Source organism: Labrus mixtus, chromosome 4, assembly GCF_963584025.1.
Source record: "Labrus mixtus chromosome 4, fLabMix1.1, whole genome shotgun sequence".
NCBI lineage: Eukaryota > Metazoa > Chordata > Actinopteri > Labriformes > Labridae > Labrus > Labrus mixtus.
In genome coordinates this window covers 13,922,595-13,938,854 of record NC_083615.1, presented here as the reverse complement: position 1 = coordinate 13,938,854, position 16,260 = coordinate 13,922,595, and the positions used below count along the sequence as shown (strand labels likewise).

Here is a 16,260-nt window from a genome sequence, read left to right as displayed (position 1 = left end):
CATTACTGTCTGATAATGAAAGACAATTACCGACTCACCAAGTGCAATCGAAGGCGTTCTCTTTTTCCAGCTGGCATCAATGTTCACTATCTTCTAGCCCCATTAGAATGCATAAACTACATGTTTGGGTCTATAGATTAATCCCATGCTTTCACTTGTTAACATTGACAGCCCTGTTATGTATATGTTCGACAGGACATATTGGTGGGGATGGCATGTATCAAATAGCGTTAAGACCTGAAGTTGAACCTGTGACCTATGAGGACTGCAGACTTTGTACATGGGCACCTGCTCTGAGCTCAACAAGCACCCTAAAGTACATTCTTTCATTTCAGTCATTGTTCTAGAAAAGCTTCCACTCAGGATGTGTTTTTCTAAGGTTTATGTCACTAAAGAGCTGTCCTCTCATCTCTTTACTTTCTAGCTGAATTCAGACTCAGAAGTCCTCAGGCGGCCGTTTTTTTAAATGCTACTTTGTCTAAAAGTATGAAATCATCCTGAAACCTCCATCTCCTCCTGGAGTTTCCTTGTTTGTTTTTTTAGCTTTGTGTTTATCTAACCAATGACCACCATAAATGGATCCAATTTATAAGAAGGAAGCACCTCATCATACATACTTAAATATATCTGAAAGGACGATGTGTCACAGATGTCCTGATCTTAAGGATAATGGTGTTTCAACAGAAAATTGCAGGACACTACACCCTGTACCACACACACACACACACACACACACACACACACACACACACACACACACACACACACACACACACGCAGTACTGGGTGTGTTTGTTGTCGGCTGTTGTTGTAGAGTGGGCCTAATGTAATTCAGTACTGAGGGAAGGTTCACTTTGTTCTGTGTTCAAAACATAACCTCCAATCCACAGCCCACACATACACCGTGTTTCCACAACTCCAGGAATTTTCAGATAAGGAACTTATTTCATTCTTTTTAAGGTTTCTCTTTGTTTGATCAAAGACCAAACGTTTCCTGTTACAAAACACATTTTTAGCTTCTGTTTTCTCTCCGTCTCACAAACGTACATGAAAGAAAACTCACACTGCGTTTACTCTCCTCCGTGCAGATGATTGAAGGGAGCTCCATGAAAAGCTACGACTCCATCCAGAAGCTCCTGAACGAGACGAGTCACCTGAAACAGGCCATGAGCCCCGCCGACCGACTGCGCCTCTTCCCCAACCTTCATCGCCTCAACTCCAGCAAGAGGGCGCCGCCTCAGACCGCTAAAATCTCGTCTCTGCCAGAGGAAGCGGAAGACGAAGTCCACGACACTCGCCTCTAACCAGACATGCGCACACACACATAAACACACATAAACACACATAAACACACTCACCTGTACTCCACATGGACAAAACTAGTATTTGATCCTGTGATCAGTACTGATGATTTAAGATCTGATGGGACAACTTAAAGCCATTTATTATTAGCATCATCTTCACTATTCACTAAAAAGGAAAACTCAGATCTCAACTAAGTCACTATCCATTATTAGACATCAAACAATTAAAGTCTTTATATTTAGTTTTCACTTAATCAAATTTTGGCACAACTGAACCCATATTCAAATACAGCTTATAGATCTGAACAGGGATGACACAGTTTACTAATACAACTCAAACATAGCAAAGTGCTATGCTGCTGATGTCATAAATACACAACTGGTAGAGTATGTTTTGCACACAAGTTATAAAAACATGTTGTCATGGTAACAACCCTGCACATAAACCTAAAAGAGTTCAATTCTGCACGAATATGAAGTGCAGAATTAGACGCTGAAAAGAAAGAAATGCAAATTCACATGTGCAGAACACGCCAACACACCTGCAGGTATAGAAAAAGATGAAACACTTAAAAAAGGCTGTATGACTGAAAGAAATGCAATAATGTTCAGGTCCTAAAAAAAGACACTTTAGTTGTAAATGTTAGTCACTAAGTATATTTATAAAAACATATTATGTGTATGTACTGCAGGGCAGAGCTCACCACACAGCTGCATGAGAGATGAAATCCTCCACGAAACAGGAACCTCTGAGAGCAAAGCATGATGGGTAGGAGAGATGTGCCTTTGACATGTAAATAACACACCTGAGACAGTAACATGCACCATGATCTGTGGTTCACTCCGACTAACTGGACGATATGATGTCGGTGATTCTTTTTCAAGTGCCTTTGCAGGTCGCAGTCAGTCGGTTGTTTTTGAAGAGGTGTGACAAAATGTGTTCAGAGTCTCTTCAGTCAAAACATTCCTCGACAGGAGCCAGTGTAGAATTCTGACTGCATGTGTTTTTATCAGAATGGAGCTTTTCTCATTTCATACATAAAGTTTCAATTGCGTGAATGATATGAACACCTTTTTTATCCAAAGGTACTCAAAAGCCTATTCGCTTTAAAAGACTTGAACAACAAATCAAAACTAGAATTACACATCGTCCACCGACCCCGCTGCTGACCAGCGTCTGCTGCAGACTATGACGCTCCGCTGCAGACTGTGCTGAGAGGATTGTTCTCTAATTTGCCGATCACCCTACACAACGTTTTCTGCGCAAAAAAGCAAGAAAACAAATCGCTAGAGGATAAAAAGATGAGCTGAGAGTAAGACTTCTGCAGTGGCTTTATGTGATCCTAAAGTATCTTCTTGTTAATGCTGCAGTTTCTTTGGTTTGTCTGCCTGACTGCAGAAACTTAACTGCACCAAGCAACCACACACAAACATACTGTACACACACACACACACACACAGAGGCCTGCACCTAAAAGGGACAGTGAAGCTGTTGGCTGACACTACTAACACGACGACTCAGACCCGTATTTTTCTATCTGAATGCACTTTAGAGACAGCCTGAGGTACTCATTCTCTTCTAAAGCAAGGCACACGTTAAAGAACTTAAGAGCTGTACACTTTGTTTTTTTAAACTTCTCCTTAAAATGAAATATAGCTTTATTATTGTCATAACTAATTCTGCTTTTTACTTTGATTTTTTTTCTCCTCGTGTCACTTGATGAATTACAAATGAACGATGAATCATCACAAAAAAAATCTATTTTCAGAGCCACTGCTGTACAAATGCAAACGTTTAGCTTATTCGATCTTTTTTTTTTATCATTTCAAGTGATATTAATTCTTCCTCAGAACCTGACAAACATTTTAACTCTTCTAATTCACTTTATTTTTTTTCTTTGGTTGAGGGACGAGTGAGTTGCTTCTTTCATACTGAGTACTTTTGTAAAGCAGTGATGCAGATGAGTTTTAAGGTACTGTGGAGAAATGCCTTCATATCTGAACTACTGTGATGAGCGACGTGTTTTTTTTATTATTACAGATTAAATTAAGAACAAAGCAGTTTCTTACTCATAGGAAAAGGGACACCTGTGTCCAAAAAATGTATAAATGTATTTGTTCAATCAACTATATTTCCAGTAAAAACTAAAGATTTTGAGAATTTCAGTGCGAGTGTGTCATCTGTTAGCTGCACTTTCCTTTTACTTTTTCTGTCTTGTCTTTCTGTTTGTTGCTTTGTTCTTTGACGCACGGATTCAAACATTATTGTCTTTTCTTTAAAGGAGATCATTTATTCTCCTCCATACATAAAATCCTCTTTGAGTACTTTCAGGTAGGGTTGTGATACTAAAAATCTGTCTCTGTCTCCAGACCACTTTTTGAAGGTCTCAGTCCCGTCTCAGAATCAAAAGCAATTTACTCTGTCTTGTCTTGGTCTCAGACTGGGAGGACTCCAGATTTTAAATCAAGACCACCAGTGATTGGCTATTTTTCTGTCATTACTGTGATTAGAGGGAAAACTCCCCTTTTAAAAAAATAAATAATTTCTATTCATTCATAATTGTTTTTTTTAATCTCCCAGTTATGTCCTCAACCTTTCTGGTGTTACAGTCTAAGTAAGTGACACGCCTGCTGCACACCAGATGAGGATTTTTCAGTGATATTTATGGTCTATGTCTCCCTCTGCATGGGTCTTATGCTGCATTCAGGTGCTCCTCTGATGGGTCCCAGTTTCCGAGTTGTGAAGTCGTTCTTCCAACTTCAGTGCGTTCACCTGATTTCAGTTCGGAGAGTTCGAATGTTGTAACAACTACAAAAAAAGTGTGGATGCCACGAGGAAGAAGTGTGAATGTCTCTGTTATGAGTTATATTTGAGCAAAAAGTTGACGTGTAATACGTGAATTTATAAAAAGTATTTTAACATTAACACAACATATTTTACCCCCCCCCCCCATGTGATGAAGAATATGACGTCAAGTCTGCAAGTCAGGCACCTACTTTTGTCATGAGTTTCCGAGTTGTTCCTACTCGAGCACACGTTCATGTTCATTTTACAACTCGGAAACTCGTTTTCCCGAAGTGTCCGATACCACATGAATGCACCATTAGTCTTGGCTCGGTCCGATCCCTACCACAGACCAGAGCGCTCAGAGACAATGTCATGGTCTTGGTTAGTGTGAACTTGAACTTCAACACTACTTTCAGGGTCAGTCGAGGAGTTAAGAATACAAAAGAAGAAAAGAAACAGAAATAGTCAGGATTGGATTTTTATCAGTGTCATTTTTTAATGTTTGTGCTTGAAAGACAATTCTTTAAACCTCAAACAGCTATCGTACAGATCCAAATCAAAGGTTGACTAAAATCTCTCCTGTACATATGTATAGATAGATTTGTATTTATATATAAACAATGTCCGCTTGTAACAACACATGTCCTTTCAAAAGAAAAGCATACGACAAACACGGTGAGGACGGAGAGCAAAAAGAGAGGATGAGTTAGAGCATCGTGGCTCGGCTGGGGGAGAGAAACAGAACATGACTCAGGTGGGTTAAAGATGCTTTCTAAAATATTTATTATGGCTTACAGTTGATCGAGGACATCCTGTGTTTATACACTTCTATTACTTATTGCCACAGCGCCCTCACTTTGAAACAAGTGACGGCTTCAGAACCAAACTAGTTTTACAAACACTATGTACAAGTCGTCGTCGTCTTCTTTTTTTTTTTTCAGCAGTTTCGCTTTAAGGTTTCATCACTGTACAAGCGTCATCACCACGTACACCAATCTATAGAGCATTTAAACCTACTAATTCTTATTTACAAATATATTTGGTAAAACCCTGATTAATTTCAACAGTATTTAAACCAACCTTGCAACTATTTAGAGATTAAACACTTGAATATCTCAAAATACTTAATAGCAAAAACAACAGAAACTAAAATAAAACCTGCTCGTTTCTTTCTTTGATCCAAAAACACTTTTCTCTAGAAGGTCACGTCTGTAAGTACCTTCAGTTACTCTGCAATGGCCTTAAACCAGTAGGAGAAGTACAGTTCATTCTGACTCTGCATCTTGCACTCTTAATACTGTCCCATCATACTCAGGCTCATACACTGGAATAAGGCGACATGAAAGTACCTTCTGTCATTTTTCCCCCACATTGAATTTTTACCAAAACCAAACAATCAAATACTTCAAATACTGTAATAGAATAAAACTATGGTCCCCAAGTACACAACTGCAGTACAGTGTAACAAGTACGGATAACAAGTACAAATACTAAGAGTCAACGGTCGTCAGGTACCTAGTCTACATCATGGAGGGGGGGAGGAGGGGCGTTCACAGCAGAATCATGGGAAGGGACGGGGACGGGGAGCTGAAGGAGAAAATGTCTACTTGTTGTTGTTGTTTTCATGCAAATCTCTGTGGAGGATCCAGATGTCCTCGTGTGATTGGTTGTTGTCGTTGATGTTGTTGCGGTAGTAGTTGTTGTTGCTGCTGCTGCTGCTGCTGGGTGGAGGAGCCTGCTTTAGTCTGCTGCTGCTGCTGTTGGTGGTGGTAGTGGTGGTTCTGCCACGGCTGGGGGGCGTCTGGGTTCTGCTGCTGCTGCTGCTGCTGCTGCTGCTGCTGTTATTGTTGCTGCTGGTGGCAGCAGGAGAAGCTCGTATCTGCTGCCCTCTGCTGCTGGGGACGGGGAGCTGCGATTTGGCGCGAGGGCCTGAACGTCGGTCGCTGCTCTGGACGGCAGCCTGGTTGGAGCTGCGGACGGACTGATGGGTGACCGTCTGAACAAAGGAACACAACGTTGGTGAGTGAGAACTTCAATCACCATTTAGGGATCTTATAAACAACAACTCAGCAACAGTAGAGCTCTATCTGTTCCAACTAGCTCCATTCAATTCAATTCAATTCAATTCAAAAAACTTTATTTGTCCCCGGGGGGCAATTCAAAAATCCATGTACGTGACACGGAGATGTAAACAATCCTTTACCAGATGGTTATTGTTTTCTGAACTTATTAAGCCATGAAGACAACATTAATTTAACAACTCACATCCTCAGCAAGGCGGAGGAAAACCCATTGAGATGTGTAGCCGATCTGACTCGCTAACAACAAATAGTAATGACCCCATTCATTTGTTTCGTTTTGTAAATATATACAGACACATGTTTTGGTTGCACTGATTTTCAAAGTCGTTTGAAAAGCAGAAGAACTGAAATGAAGGTCATACATTTAATTCACTGGCTGTTTCTTTAGAATCATAATCACAATGTAAGCTTACTGTAACACTAAAACAAAAAGCCCAAAGGAGGCTGAAAGGCTAGCTTGTAGAGCTGCATGCAAACCTGCAGTAATGACAACACTGCGTGTACTCTACTGTCTCCAAAGAGCTCATAGTGGACCGGTCATTTCTGTGTGAGGTAACACCAAACGCACGACACACCAATGATTAAAACGTTTTACAAAACAAACTCACACATTCATTTAAATTTGAGTCACTAGCTTGTGGCTCAGTCAGATTAGTGGAGTGTGTTTTTTCTTCCTGCAGAGAACAGAACAATAATGTAAACAGATGCTGGAGACAAAAATATTGACTGACAAACATCATGTGTGTCTGCGGAGGAACATTTGTTTACATGTCAGGCTGCGCAACCACACATCAACGTTTATCATAAACGGGTTTCTACTTTCTCACTGTTTATTTGTTTGTGTGGGCTTTGATTCAGAAGATTTGCTTTCCTGTAAGCAGTATTTTTACTCCTTTGGATGCTTAGCTGTCAGTCACTGATTCATTTGCACATTTTCTTTCCCCTGCTCACCGTCTGTGGTCGCTGCTGGATAGCGGTTTCCTGCTCGGCCTTGCAGGGGGGCGTGGCTTCACTGGGAGGGCTGGAGAACAGGATCAGGTCGTCTTTGGCGCGAGAGATCTGTGGGAGAGGAGCGAATCTTTAAAGACTGAATGTGAGTAGCAGCACAAAGATTCAGCAGTGCCTGGCTGCATTCTGAGGCCCCTGGTAGTGTACAGTAGTAGGTGTTCATATTGGACATCTGGTGATGAGCTGTCATTAGCATCAGGGTGATACAGGTTAAGGTTTAAGATTGAGATGATTGCCTCTTAAAAACCAAAAACTGCTTTTCACCACATCGGCCCTAGTTCCACATCGTTGCTTAAAAGTAGGGCCCAGCCGATATGGATTTTTGGGGCCGATATCGATAGTGGGGAGAGAGAAAAAATGATATATTGGCTGATATTTTTCTTGGATCTATGTTCGATTTCTAGAGTTAAATACAGATATAGATAAAGACACATTTGTTTCATTGATCCCTCAAAGGCAATTATCAAACACCTCTGGGGAAAAAAAGATGGTTATTCAACTGGAAAGTAACTCCGCATGTACGTGCATCACCGCTTGACCCTCTGGGGGGGATACTCCAATGAAAGGATATCTGACTGGTGAGTAAATCTAGTAATATCGGTGCATATCTGCTATAAAATTAGCCGATACGATAGTCAATTAATACGCTAATATCGGCCCGATATTATCGGCTGGCAGATAAATCAGGCTCTACTGGAAACTGCAACAAATCATTTCTAGACCACTGAATGTCAGATTACTGTAACACTTTGGGCTTATTTATCAGCATTAGTCATTTCTATATTTAAAGAATAATGAGGTAAAAATGAACATGAGAAACAGGATTCGTCTCAACAGAACTAAAGCTACTTAAGAGGTCGATATCACTACCATGCCAGGGCAATGACTCCAAAACAAGTACAGTGTCTATATTTGGAAGGATGACAGTGAATAATTAAGGAGCGGTGAATGAGTCAAAACATGTGAGCTAAAAGCCGAGCGTTTGGTGTAATTAAGGCCCCGAGTGTCCTCTGAAAGGAAAGATTGTTCTCTGGGAATGTTTATTTGACGCTCTGGAAGACAAAGACAAAGGAGGAGGCAGAAATCGATCTTTAGAGTATATTCAACCAGCTTAACCTTTATCTTCTAATGATTAATCTAGACTGTTATAATCTATGTCCGAGACATTTTTAACATCACCCAGAGGTGCTCACAGCTCAGCCAGTTCCACAGTCTGCTTCAGGGACTGTTTATGAATTATTGTTAATGCCAATTCAAACTTGAAGTTGGTCAGTGGCCAGTTTCATATTGTGTCAACTAAACAACGTGGAAAATATGCTTTGTTTTTTAAAGATTAAAATAAAGTCACGACTAAATAAAACCTGCATACATATTTAAAGTTTTAATGGATCACACAGAGTGCTCACTGTGTTGTGTGGTCCTGAGTTCAGGAGTGACTGTACCTTACTGATGTCCGGCTCGGACTTGCTGGAGCACATCGTCTGCAGCTCTCTGATTAGATCAGTCTCATCATCAGAGAACACAGACAGACCCACAGGCTCCCTGCAAACACAATTCAACAAATTTAGAGTCCAATTTTAGGTTTATAAACAGATAAGTTTAAGGTAATCTTTAAACATGTCAAGGTACTTTTACTCATAATAAGATCTCTTAAATCCTTTGCTAAAAATAACCCAGAAAGAATACAGATCATCAGAGAGTGTCCTTTAATGCATCTGTCTTTGACAGTTATATGAGGTTGGTGAAAGGCATTCACCATTAGAATTAGGGTGTACTCCTGCGTTATCCACAATACAGTTGATCTACATGATACCGTGCTTACTTTTTATTCTCGTAGAAATGAATGAAAAGAACACAAACCTCTGGACTTTGCCATTTGAGATGAAGCTGACATCAGTGCTAGACAGAGAGCCTGCAATCACAAAAAACACATGAACACATTTTTTTAAATAAAGCATGCAGAAAGATTTATTAAGAGTTTTTTTCTTTCCACCCTACAAACACAAATAAGGTGGAGGTCTTTTCACTTGTGTCGCAGGAAACATTGTGTAGAAGGCACCGGCATGCAGTACATGTTAAGACTGGGAAACAGCGGCCCCTTGTGGATGCTAAGAGCTCAAACAAAGCCAGTTCACTTCAAGTAGTCAAATCCCTTCTAAGTTTAAAAGGCCTTACGTTTATTTTGATCAAAGTAATGTTGAGGTGATCATCTGTGGATGACTTTCAACATATTGTAACATTATGTTGAATTTCTTTAAACTGCTGTTGTTATGATCAGCAGCCCTGAGCGTTACTTTTTACCCCCACCTGCTTCTTTGCACCTCTCTGCCATGACTTGCTAAAACTCATTTCCTCTGCATCTTTATGATTTATTGCTTGTTGTGAGCTCAGTAAGTCATGTGTAAAAATAATTCCTGCTCATTTTTGTGCCGCTTTATTTTAGCAAAAAAATCAAATTAGATTTTCTTATTGGTAACTCTAGTAGTGTAGTGTTTAAGTTCTCTACATGTCATGATCCATCAGGGAAGTTTTATAATGGATCCTTGGAAAGTCGTAGATCAGTTTTGAGTTTTTTTGAAGTTTTATTTTGAAGTTTTATAATGGATCCTTGGAAAGTCGTAGATCAGTTTTGATATTTGCCTCATGAGCTCGTGTCATTTTGTGGAGTAGAAGCTGTTTCCCTTCACTGCTTCACTGTCGACTAAAGGGATTAAAACCACTGCATCGGTACACAGCTTATAAACAGCACCTCACCCTCTCTGAAGGAGCCGCCGCAGCTCCAGTTTAAGGCGGGGCCTCCTTTCTTCCGAGGGCTGGTGTTGGATCGTCTCAGCTTGGCACTGTCCCGTCCCTTCCTCCCTCCTCCTCCCTCACTTCCTCTGTAGGAGCCGATGGCTGACAGAGGGAAGGCTCCGCCCCGAAACTCCAGCAGGTACCTGTCGATCTCTGCAGGATATGACCGAAAAAAATCACACATCACTCTGTCTTACTTGATTTTTAATTTTACAGTTGATCACATCTCTGACTCAAACATCAGGTAATGAAAGGTGAATGAACTGATGTCATCCTCTGTGACGCCCACACACCGTGTCGAGGCAGAGGGCAGCCCTGGAGAACAGCCTTGTTGACCAGGATGCTGAGGGCGGCTTTCACCACAGCCTGCTGCCCGGCACTCAGCCCACAGTTGCTTGGAGACAGTCTCGGCAACGACGGGGATGAGGGAGAGGAAAAGGAGGAGGAGGAGGAGGAGGAGGGGGAGGAGGAGGAACGCTTGGCTGTTACCCGGGAGATAATGGCCTCTTCCACACGGGGCACGACCACGGCGTTCCAGAGCCGAGACAGCCATCTGAAGAAACGGGCACACAATCACACACATTAGGTTTCTCCCGCTGCTCTCTGACATCTTTTTCACTCAAGAAGCTAAATCAGAGAGAAGGATGCATGCTAATAAGAACACACGTTGTTTTTTAAGTAATTAATTCACCTATTGTTATTATTATTTTTTTTTTTTAAGGTTTTATTTTGGGGCTTTTTATGCCTTTATTTAGAGATAGGACAGTGGATAGAGTCAGAAATCAGGGAGAGAGAGAGAGAGTTGGGAGCGGCATGCAGCACAGGAGCCGCAGCGACCTGTGCTGACGGCTTGGAGGACCACAGCCTCTGTACATGGGGAGTTTGCAACAACCACTACTCCACTAGCGCCCCAATGAATTCACTCCAGCTCGTAGCTCCAAAATAAAGAAACGATAGGCTGTTTATGAGCGCTGTAGATCCCGCCCCTTTTTTTTGAGCATTTGAGCTTTCTTAGTACATAGAAGAACCTTTGACAATTGTTCTCATTACTCTTTTACTTAGCAAGAAATATGCTATGCTAGTATATGCTCATAAGAGAACCATGTTGTAAAGGTGGTTCAAAGTTGCTGCAAATAAACAAATCACAGGCATTGTGTTTATTGTTGGTTTTGTTGCCACATTGTGTGTTATGACCAGGCAAAATAGCTTTGCAAGCTGTAAAAAGACAACCAGAGCCTTTACGAGTTACAATGTAATGGATCACAGTAACTTTACATTTGAAGATAAACAGCTCACATGATTTATTTAAAAGAGAAGCTCACATATCTCTTCACTTTAGCCTTCAGGATGGAGCTGACTTTTAAATGACATGCTTTAGTAAAATACACAACAAGAACTTTTGTAGGACTATTTGAGTAGATATTTGTTATCTACGAATTGAACCCAAAGACATGAACTGTGACCGAAACCAGTGTCTGCAAAGTCGTAAAAATTGACCATCTGTTGAAGGACTGCTGAAGAACTGAATTAAACCACAGCGTTCAATTCTGCATCAAATGAACATGTATGTCTTTCTTCATCTAGATATTTGTAATTGTCACATTGAATGTATTGTAATCATCTTTTTAAACTCAAAATCTGATGTTTAGAATACAAATAAGAGTTATTATAGTTTTAATAGGAATTTGATGTGGAGCGCTATTGTATAATAATAATAATAATAATAATATTGCCATCTAGTGTTAGAATTTCCATGAATACGTAACCTTCATAATTATACATTTAGACGTGTTATAAAGCATACTCTTTGATATTAGCTATAGAAGACACTAATTTCTTTTCCTACTTTATTAATATGTCTTATTGAGAATGTTGACTGTATAACATGGTTTTGTTCACCTACAGGCTGGGATTAACTGAGGATGTTCCCAGGTGGTGTGATTTTCATCTCAACATGAATCTGATAGAAATGCATGTCTAAACATGACGTGAACCTACAGCAACATGGATCTGATAGAATTAATATTGAAATTAATGTATGGTGACATATAAATGTTTAGATTCTTATTCTTAATCTTATTGAGTAAACTCGGTTTAATTTAAACAATTGTCCTCCGGTCAGAGTGGGAGTGACCCTTGGGCGGCCCCCCTCTCTTGCAGCTGATAAAAGTTCAGACTCGGCTCAGATCTCCAGGTTCAGGTTCTTGCTTCTTGCTCACTTCTCTTCGGACTTTAGTTCGAATCACCTTAAGACTTTTAATTTTGTGCCGTAGAGAGACGAATCTCTGCTGAACTTTTATTTTCAACGCACATTTTTGGAAACATCATTTCTTTCTGGCTAAAGCAAGGCTTTTGAACTTTTGAACAACCACGACGGCTGAACTGCCATTCCTCCTCCATCTACTGCATAATCCGACCCAGCTGCTGCAGCATGTGGTGTTTTCTGGTTTAACATTTCTAGAACTTACTTCTTTCAAGATATGAAACTGAATAATTAATTAACTTGTACAGTCAAAGTGAATTTCTTCCTTTAACAGGAAGTGGTGCTCCGAGGTAAAATAAAGATATAATATCTTAATAAATTAATTACGCTACACACACACACACACACACACAGACAGGTACACACCTGACGATTGCCTGTGTGTTGTTCAGGACCACAGGGCACGAAAGGAAGAGCTGCGGGCCCAGCAAAGCCTCATGGGTACCGAGGCGGGACAAACACGCGTTGAGCTGCTGCCAAACGTTGCTCACCCACAACACGGACCGCTCCATGACGCCAGCAGGCGACCAAACTCCTGTCCCCATCTGTGGGAGAGGTGGAGGAAGGGATACGAGGTTTAACGTAGATTTTTGTCATTATTATGTTTCTGTTAAATACGTTATTTCATTGTTCTTTATGCCACATGTTTCTGATTCTATGAACATTTGATTCTTTTATTTTTTCATCTCTTTTGTGCTTTTGTTTGTGTACACTGCAGAGCACTTTAGGTAGCATTTAGGTATTGAATAAGTTGTAGCTTGCCTTCTCTTGCTGATAAAAGGACTAAAAGGAAGTGGTGAATGAATATTGCAACAAGAAGGAGGTTCACCTTTTCTCTTCAAAAGTTCGACTACTTTAAACAGTCTGCATGACAACATTCAGCGCTCTAGCATGAAGTCAAAGAATGATACATTCAGACAAATTAGTGTTTTTCCTTCTTCATAACAATTCTTCATTTCAGTCAATAAACCTCAATAAAAATCCACAGATTACTTAGACAGTGACGAGGAATGTAGAGTACTTGTTTTGACGTACCCTGTTCATAAATGTTAACATAAACCTTCTATTTGAATGATACTAAAGGAAAACGATTGTTAATCATCATGGATGTTTCGTATCACTGATGAAACAGTGAACAAAACATCCACCAAAGACGATGTAGTCTCTGTGTGAAAACTAAAACCTCCCACTGACCTTATGAAGCAGCTTCCTGCGGAGGTGCCTTCCCAGCATGCCATGCAGTGGCTCCTGGTCCCAGCGCAGTGTCACCCAGCGGAAATGCTGCTGGAGGCGGAGCTCTGATCCCTGCAGGCGGGGCTGTGACAGTGTGGCAATCAGGAAGCTGCAATCACAGAAGTGGTGGGGACCTGGGGGAGGAATGTCAGGATGGGAAGGAGGACAGGAAGGAGGGTAATAAATCAATTTTATGTTTGTGATCACTAATTTAGTACGTTTTATAAGATGAAACTGTTTTTAATGCATCATCTGACATTTCTACATAAAAACACATCTGATGAAGAAGTAGTTTATTTTGTATATTGATTGCACTCTTTGGCATTTTAAATGACACCAGGAGGCCTGAATGCAGATTCTATGAAGGAAAAGCATCTGATAGCTTACATTAGTACCTGTAATACTGAATTAAGTCTGTTACGGATCAGAGTTACATGAATGTTACGCAGCAGATTGTGTTTCAGGTCAAAGCCTGGCTGCACCTGTGTCTCACCTGTGTTGAATAGCAGCGGTGATGCAGAGCTCCTGTTGTCCAAACTGTGGCAGAGATCTCCCAGCAGGCCTGTTAGAGACGAAGCCTTCTCCAGTCCCTCCAGCAGCACAACCACACAGTTGCCGCCAGGCACCCTGACCCCTGACCCCAACGTAGGAACAAGGAAACCTGGAACAGGGAGAGGACGGAGTTAGCAAATGACTTGCACAAAATTGCAAAATTGCATTATTTACATTTGAAACACTGGTGAACCGTGGAGGGTACCCTGAGGTACCTCAAAATTATTTGATTTATTTTGGTCTGTGAGTCTATTTGTTCACGTTGTTTGTGTATTATTGACGATAGAAACACTCCAGTTGCTACATCCACTATCCAAGACAGTATTGACCAAAAAAAAGGAAATGTTGTAATTTGGATCAAAATGGATGTTGGTCCTTTGTGTCTGATTCTTGAATCTAATACACACTACTGCACCACGCTGAAAACAGCCCGCTGCACTTCTCATTGCTTGTCTAGCCTAGCAACAGTAACTATGGGGCGGGACTTTGCATTGATCAGGCTTGGATCAGTTTCATCTCTAAATGATCAAATAAAAATGTTCCATGGCTGCTGCTGTGTTAGCCCTGCCTAAGCTCTGCATGTGGCATCAGAGGGTGTTTATAGTAGATGAGTATTTTTCTCAGTCAGTGTGTGGGTCATTCATAAATCTGTGTGTGTCTGTATCTCAGCCAATCAATGTGTCCGTACCACAGGTGAGGAAAGTGTCCAGCAGCTGCTCTTTGGTCAGGCTCTCATCCACCTCAACCCGTACCACGTCACAGCCGAGCCCCGCAGCCTCCTGCTTTGACTGGTGAAGGAAAGGAGAGAGGAGAGAGGAGGGAGGGAGGGAGATGATGAGTGAAGAGAGGTAAGAAGGGAGCACGTCGTCATGGAAACTAAAGGAATCTACTACTACTATGCGCCGAGAGAAATGGAGCAAGAGCAGAATTTGAATGAGTAGAAAGGGCTTTTCCAGGCACATCGCTGCTACAGAGAATACAGAGAGGATGCAGCTGCAGAACACATTTCACTTCCTTATTTCTTTAAACATGAATCCGTATATCTGTATACAACATGTTCACAAGTTAAATGTATTTAAAAAGACAACGGTTGAAAGTCAAAAAGGTAGAAGAATGCAGCACTGAAGCAGGAAGAACAGGAGACAAACAGTAAAGACACTCATATTGTTAACTTTCATTTCTTGTCAATTTTGCGCCCCCTGGGCACAAACAGTACCTATTATCTCTTCGACGTTCTTGTCCAGTACACGAGTATTTAGAATTTTACTAAAAAAATGATCTCATCCCGCTGTCCGTTAACTGTCAAACATCTCACTTGTCATGAATCTTTGCCGTGGAAAATGTAAGTAAAGACTGTTTCGTCAAACGCTTCGTCTGACGCCTAACCCACGACAGCAGTCATGAGAATAAAATAGAACTATAAAGGAATAATCAAGCTAGTCGCTGATGGTCTTCTTTGGTGATGAAACTCAAATAGAAACATCAGTATTAATTTCAATCCATTTCATAACCCTCTAAACTCCTCACAGGAGCTTTCATTCTAACTACTGGACTAAATTCATAATAACGTATTTGACAGCATCAATTAGAAGAGAGCCAGCAGACTGTCTTTTCAAATAGGACGGTGTTATTAAGTCAAAATTGCTTTTATTAAATTATTAAATTAACCCTCCGGTATCACTCTGGACATTTTTTTCCCACAGGGGAACATTTATCTCTTTCATCAGGAAATCTTTTTATATTTGTTCGAGTGCGTATGGCATGAGATTTTGTAAGAAGGTTTTCTTCTAGATCCATTGTGACTGCACAAAAAATTAATAATGCATTAACATCAATGTTTGTTTACAATCTTTTATATATCCAAGCCTGTGTTTTATAAAAAATCATCCCCACCCCCCCCATCATATATTACATAAAAAATTACTTTTATAAAAACGAAAGTGACATCACATCATCAAACTGGCATTTTAAGGGTTAATGTCCTGATAGTAATGACATGTTTTTATAGTTTTGATCATGGCTGAAGTTGATAAAAGATTCAAACCAAAAAAGTAGGGAAACATATTTACATTTTACATTTGTATGAATGTTTTAAGAAGTAGATATTTGTGTCGTAACAGTTTGATAAAAACAGATGATACCGGAGGGTTAAAAAATACTGAAATGCATTCACATTATCTCTCTCTGCTCATGTCAGATTTCTGTGCCTTTACCGTCATAACAGAACAGATTGAACAG

At 40.5% G+C, this 16,260-nt stretch overlaps 2 protein-coding genes across 2 annotated transcripts in view; one reads left to right on the top strand and one right to left on the bottom strand.

Annotated features, from left to right (window-relative positions):
• The window catches only part of cftr (CF transmembrane conductance regulator), a 40,426-nt gene extending 36,961 nt beyond the window's left edge, over positions 1-3,465 (top strand). Inside the window, exon 27 of the mRNA XM_061035963.1 lies at positions 1,089-3,465. Coding sequence (XP_060891946.1) covers positions 1,089-1,304 — 216 coding nt within the window. The 3' untranslated portion in view covers positions 1,305-3,465. The remainder of the gene's footprint in view (positions 1-1,088) is intronic.
• Positions 3,466-4,563: 1,098 nt separating this feature from the next.
• The window catches only part of cttnbp2 (cortactin binding protein 2), a 98,023-nt gene continuing 86,326 nt past the window's right edge, over positions 4,564-16,260 (bottom strand). Inside the window, exons 14-23 of the mRNA XM_061035962.1 lie at positions 14,711-14,810; positions 13,964-14,131; positions 13,432-13,604; positions 12,604-12,782; positions 10,268-10,527; positions 9,936-10,127; positions 9,042-9,093; positions 8,624-8,723; positions 7,125-7,232; positions 4,564-6,088 (exon numbers count right to left, since the gene is read on the bottom strand). Of these exons, the coding sequence (XP_060891945.1) occupies positions 5,696-6,088; positions 7,125-7,232; positions 8,624-8,723; positions 9,042-9,093; positions 9,936-10,127; positions 10,268-10,527; positions 12,604-12,782; positions 13,432-13,604; positions 13,964-14,131; positions 14,711-14,810 (1,725 nt within the window). The 3' untranslated portion in view covers positions 4,564-5,695. The remainder of the gene's footprint in view (positions 6,089-7,124; positions 7,233-8,623; positions 8,724-9,041; positions 9,094-9,935; positions 10,128-10,267; positions 10,528-12,603; positions 12,783-13,431; positions 13,605-13,963; positions 14,132-14,710; positions 14,811-16,260) is intronic.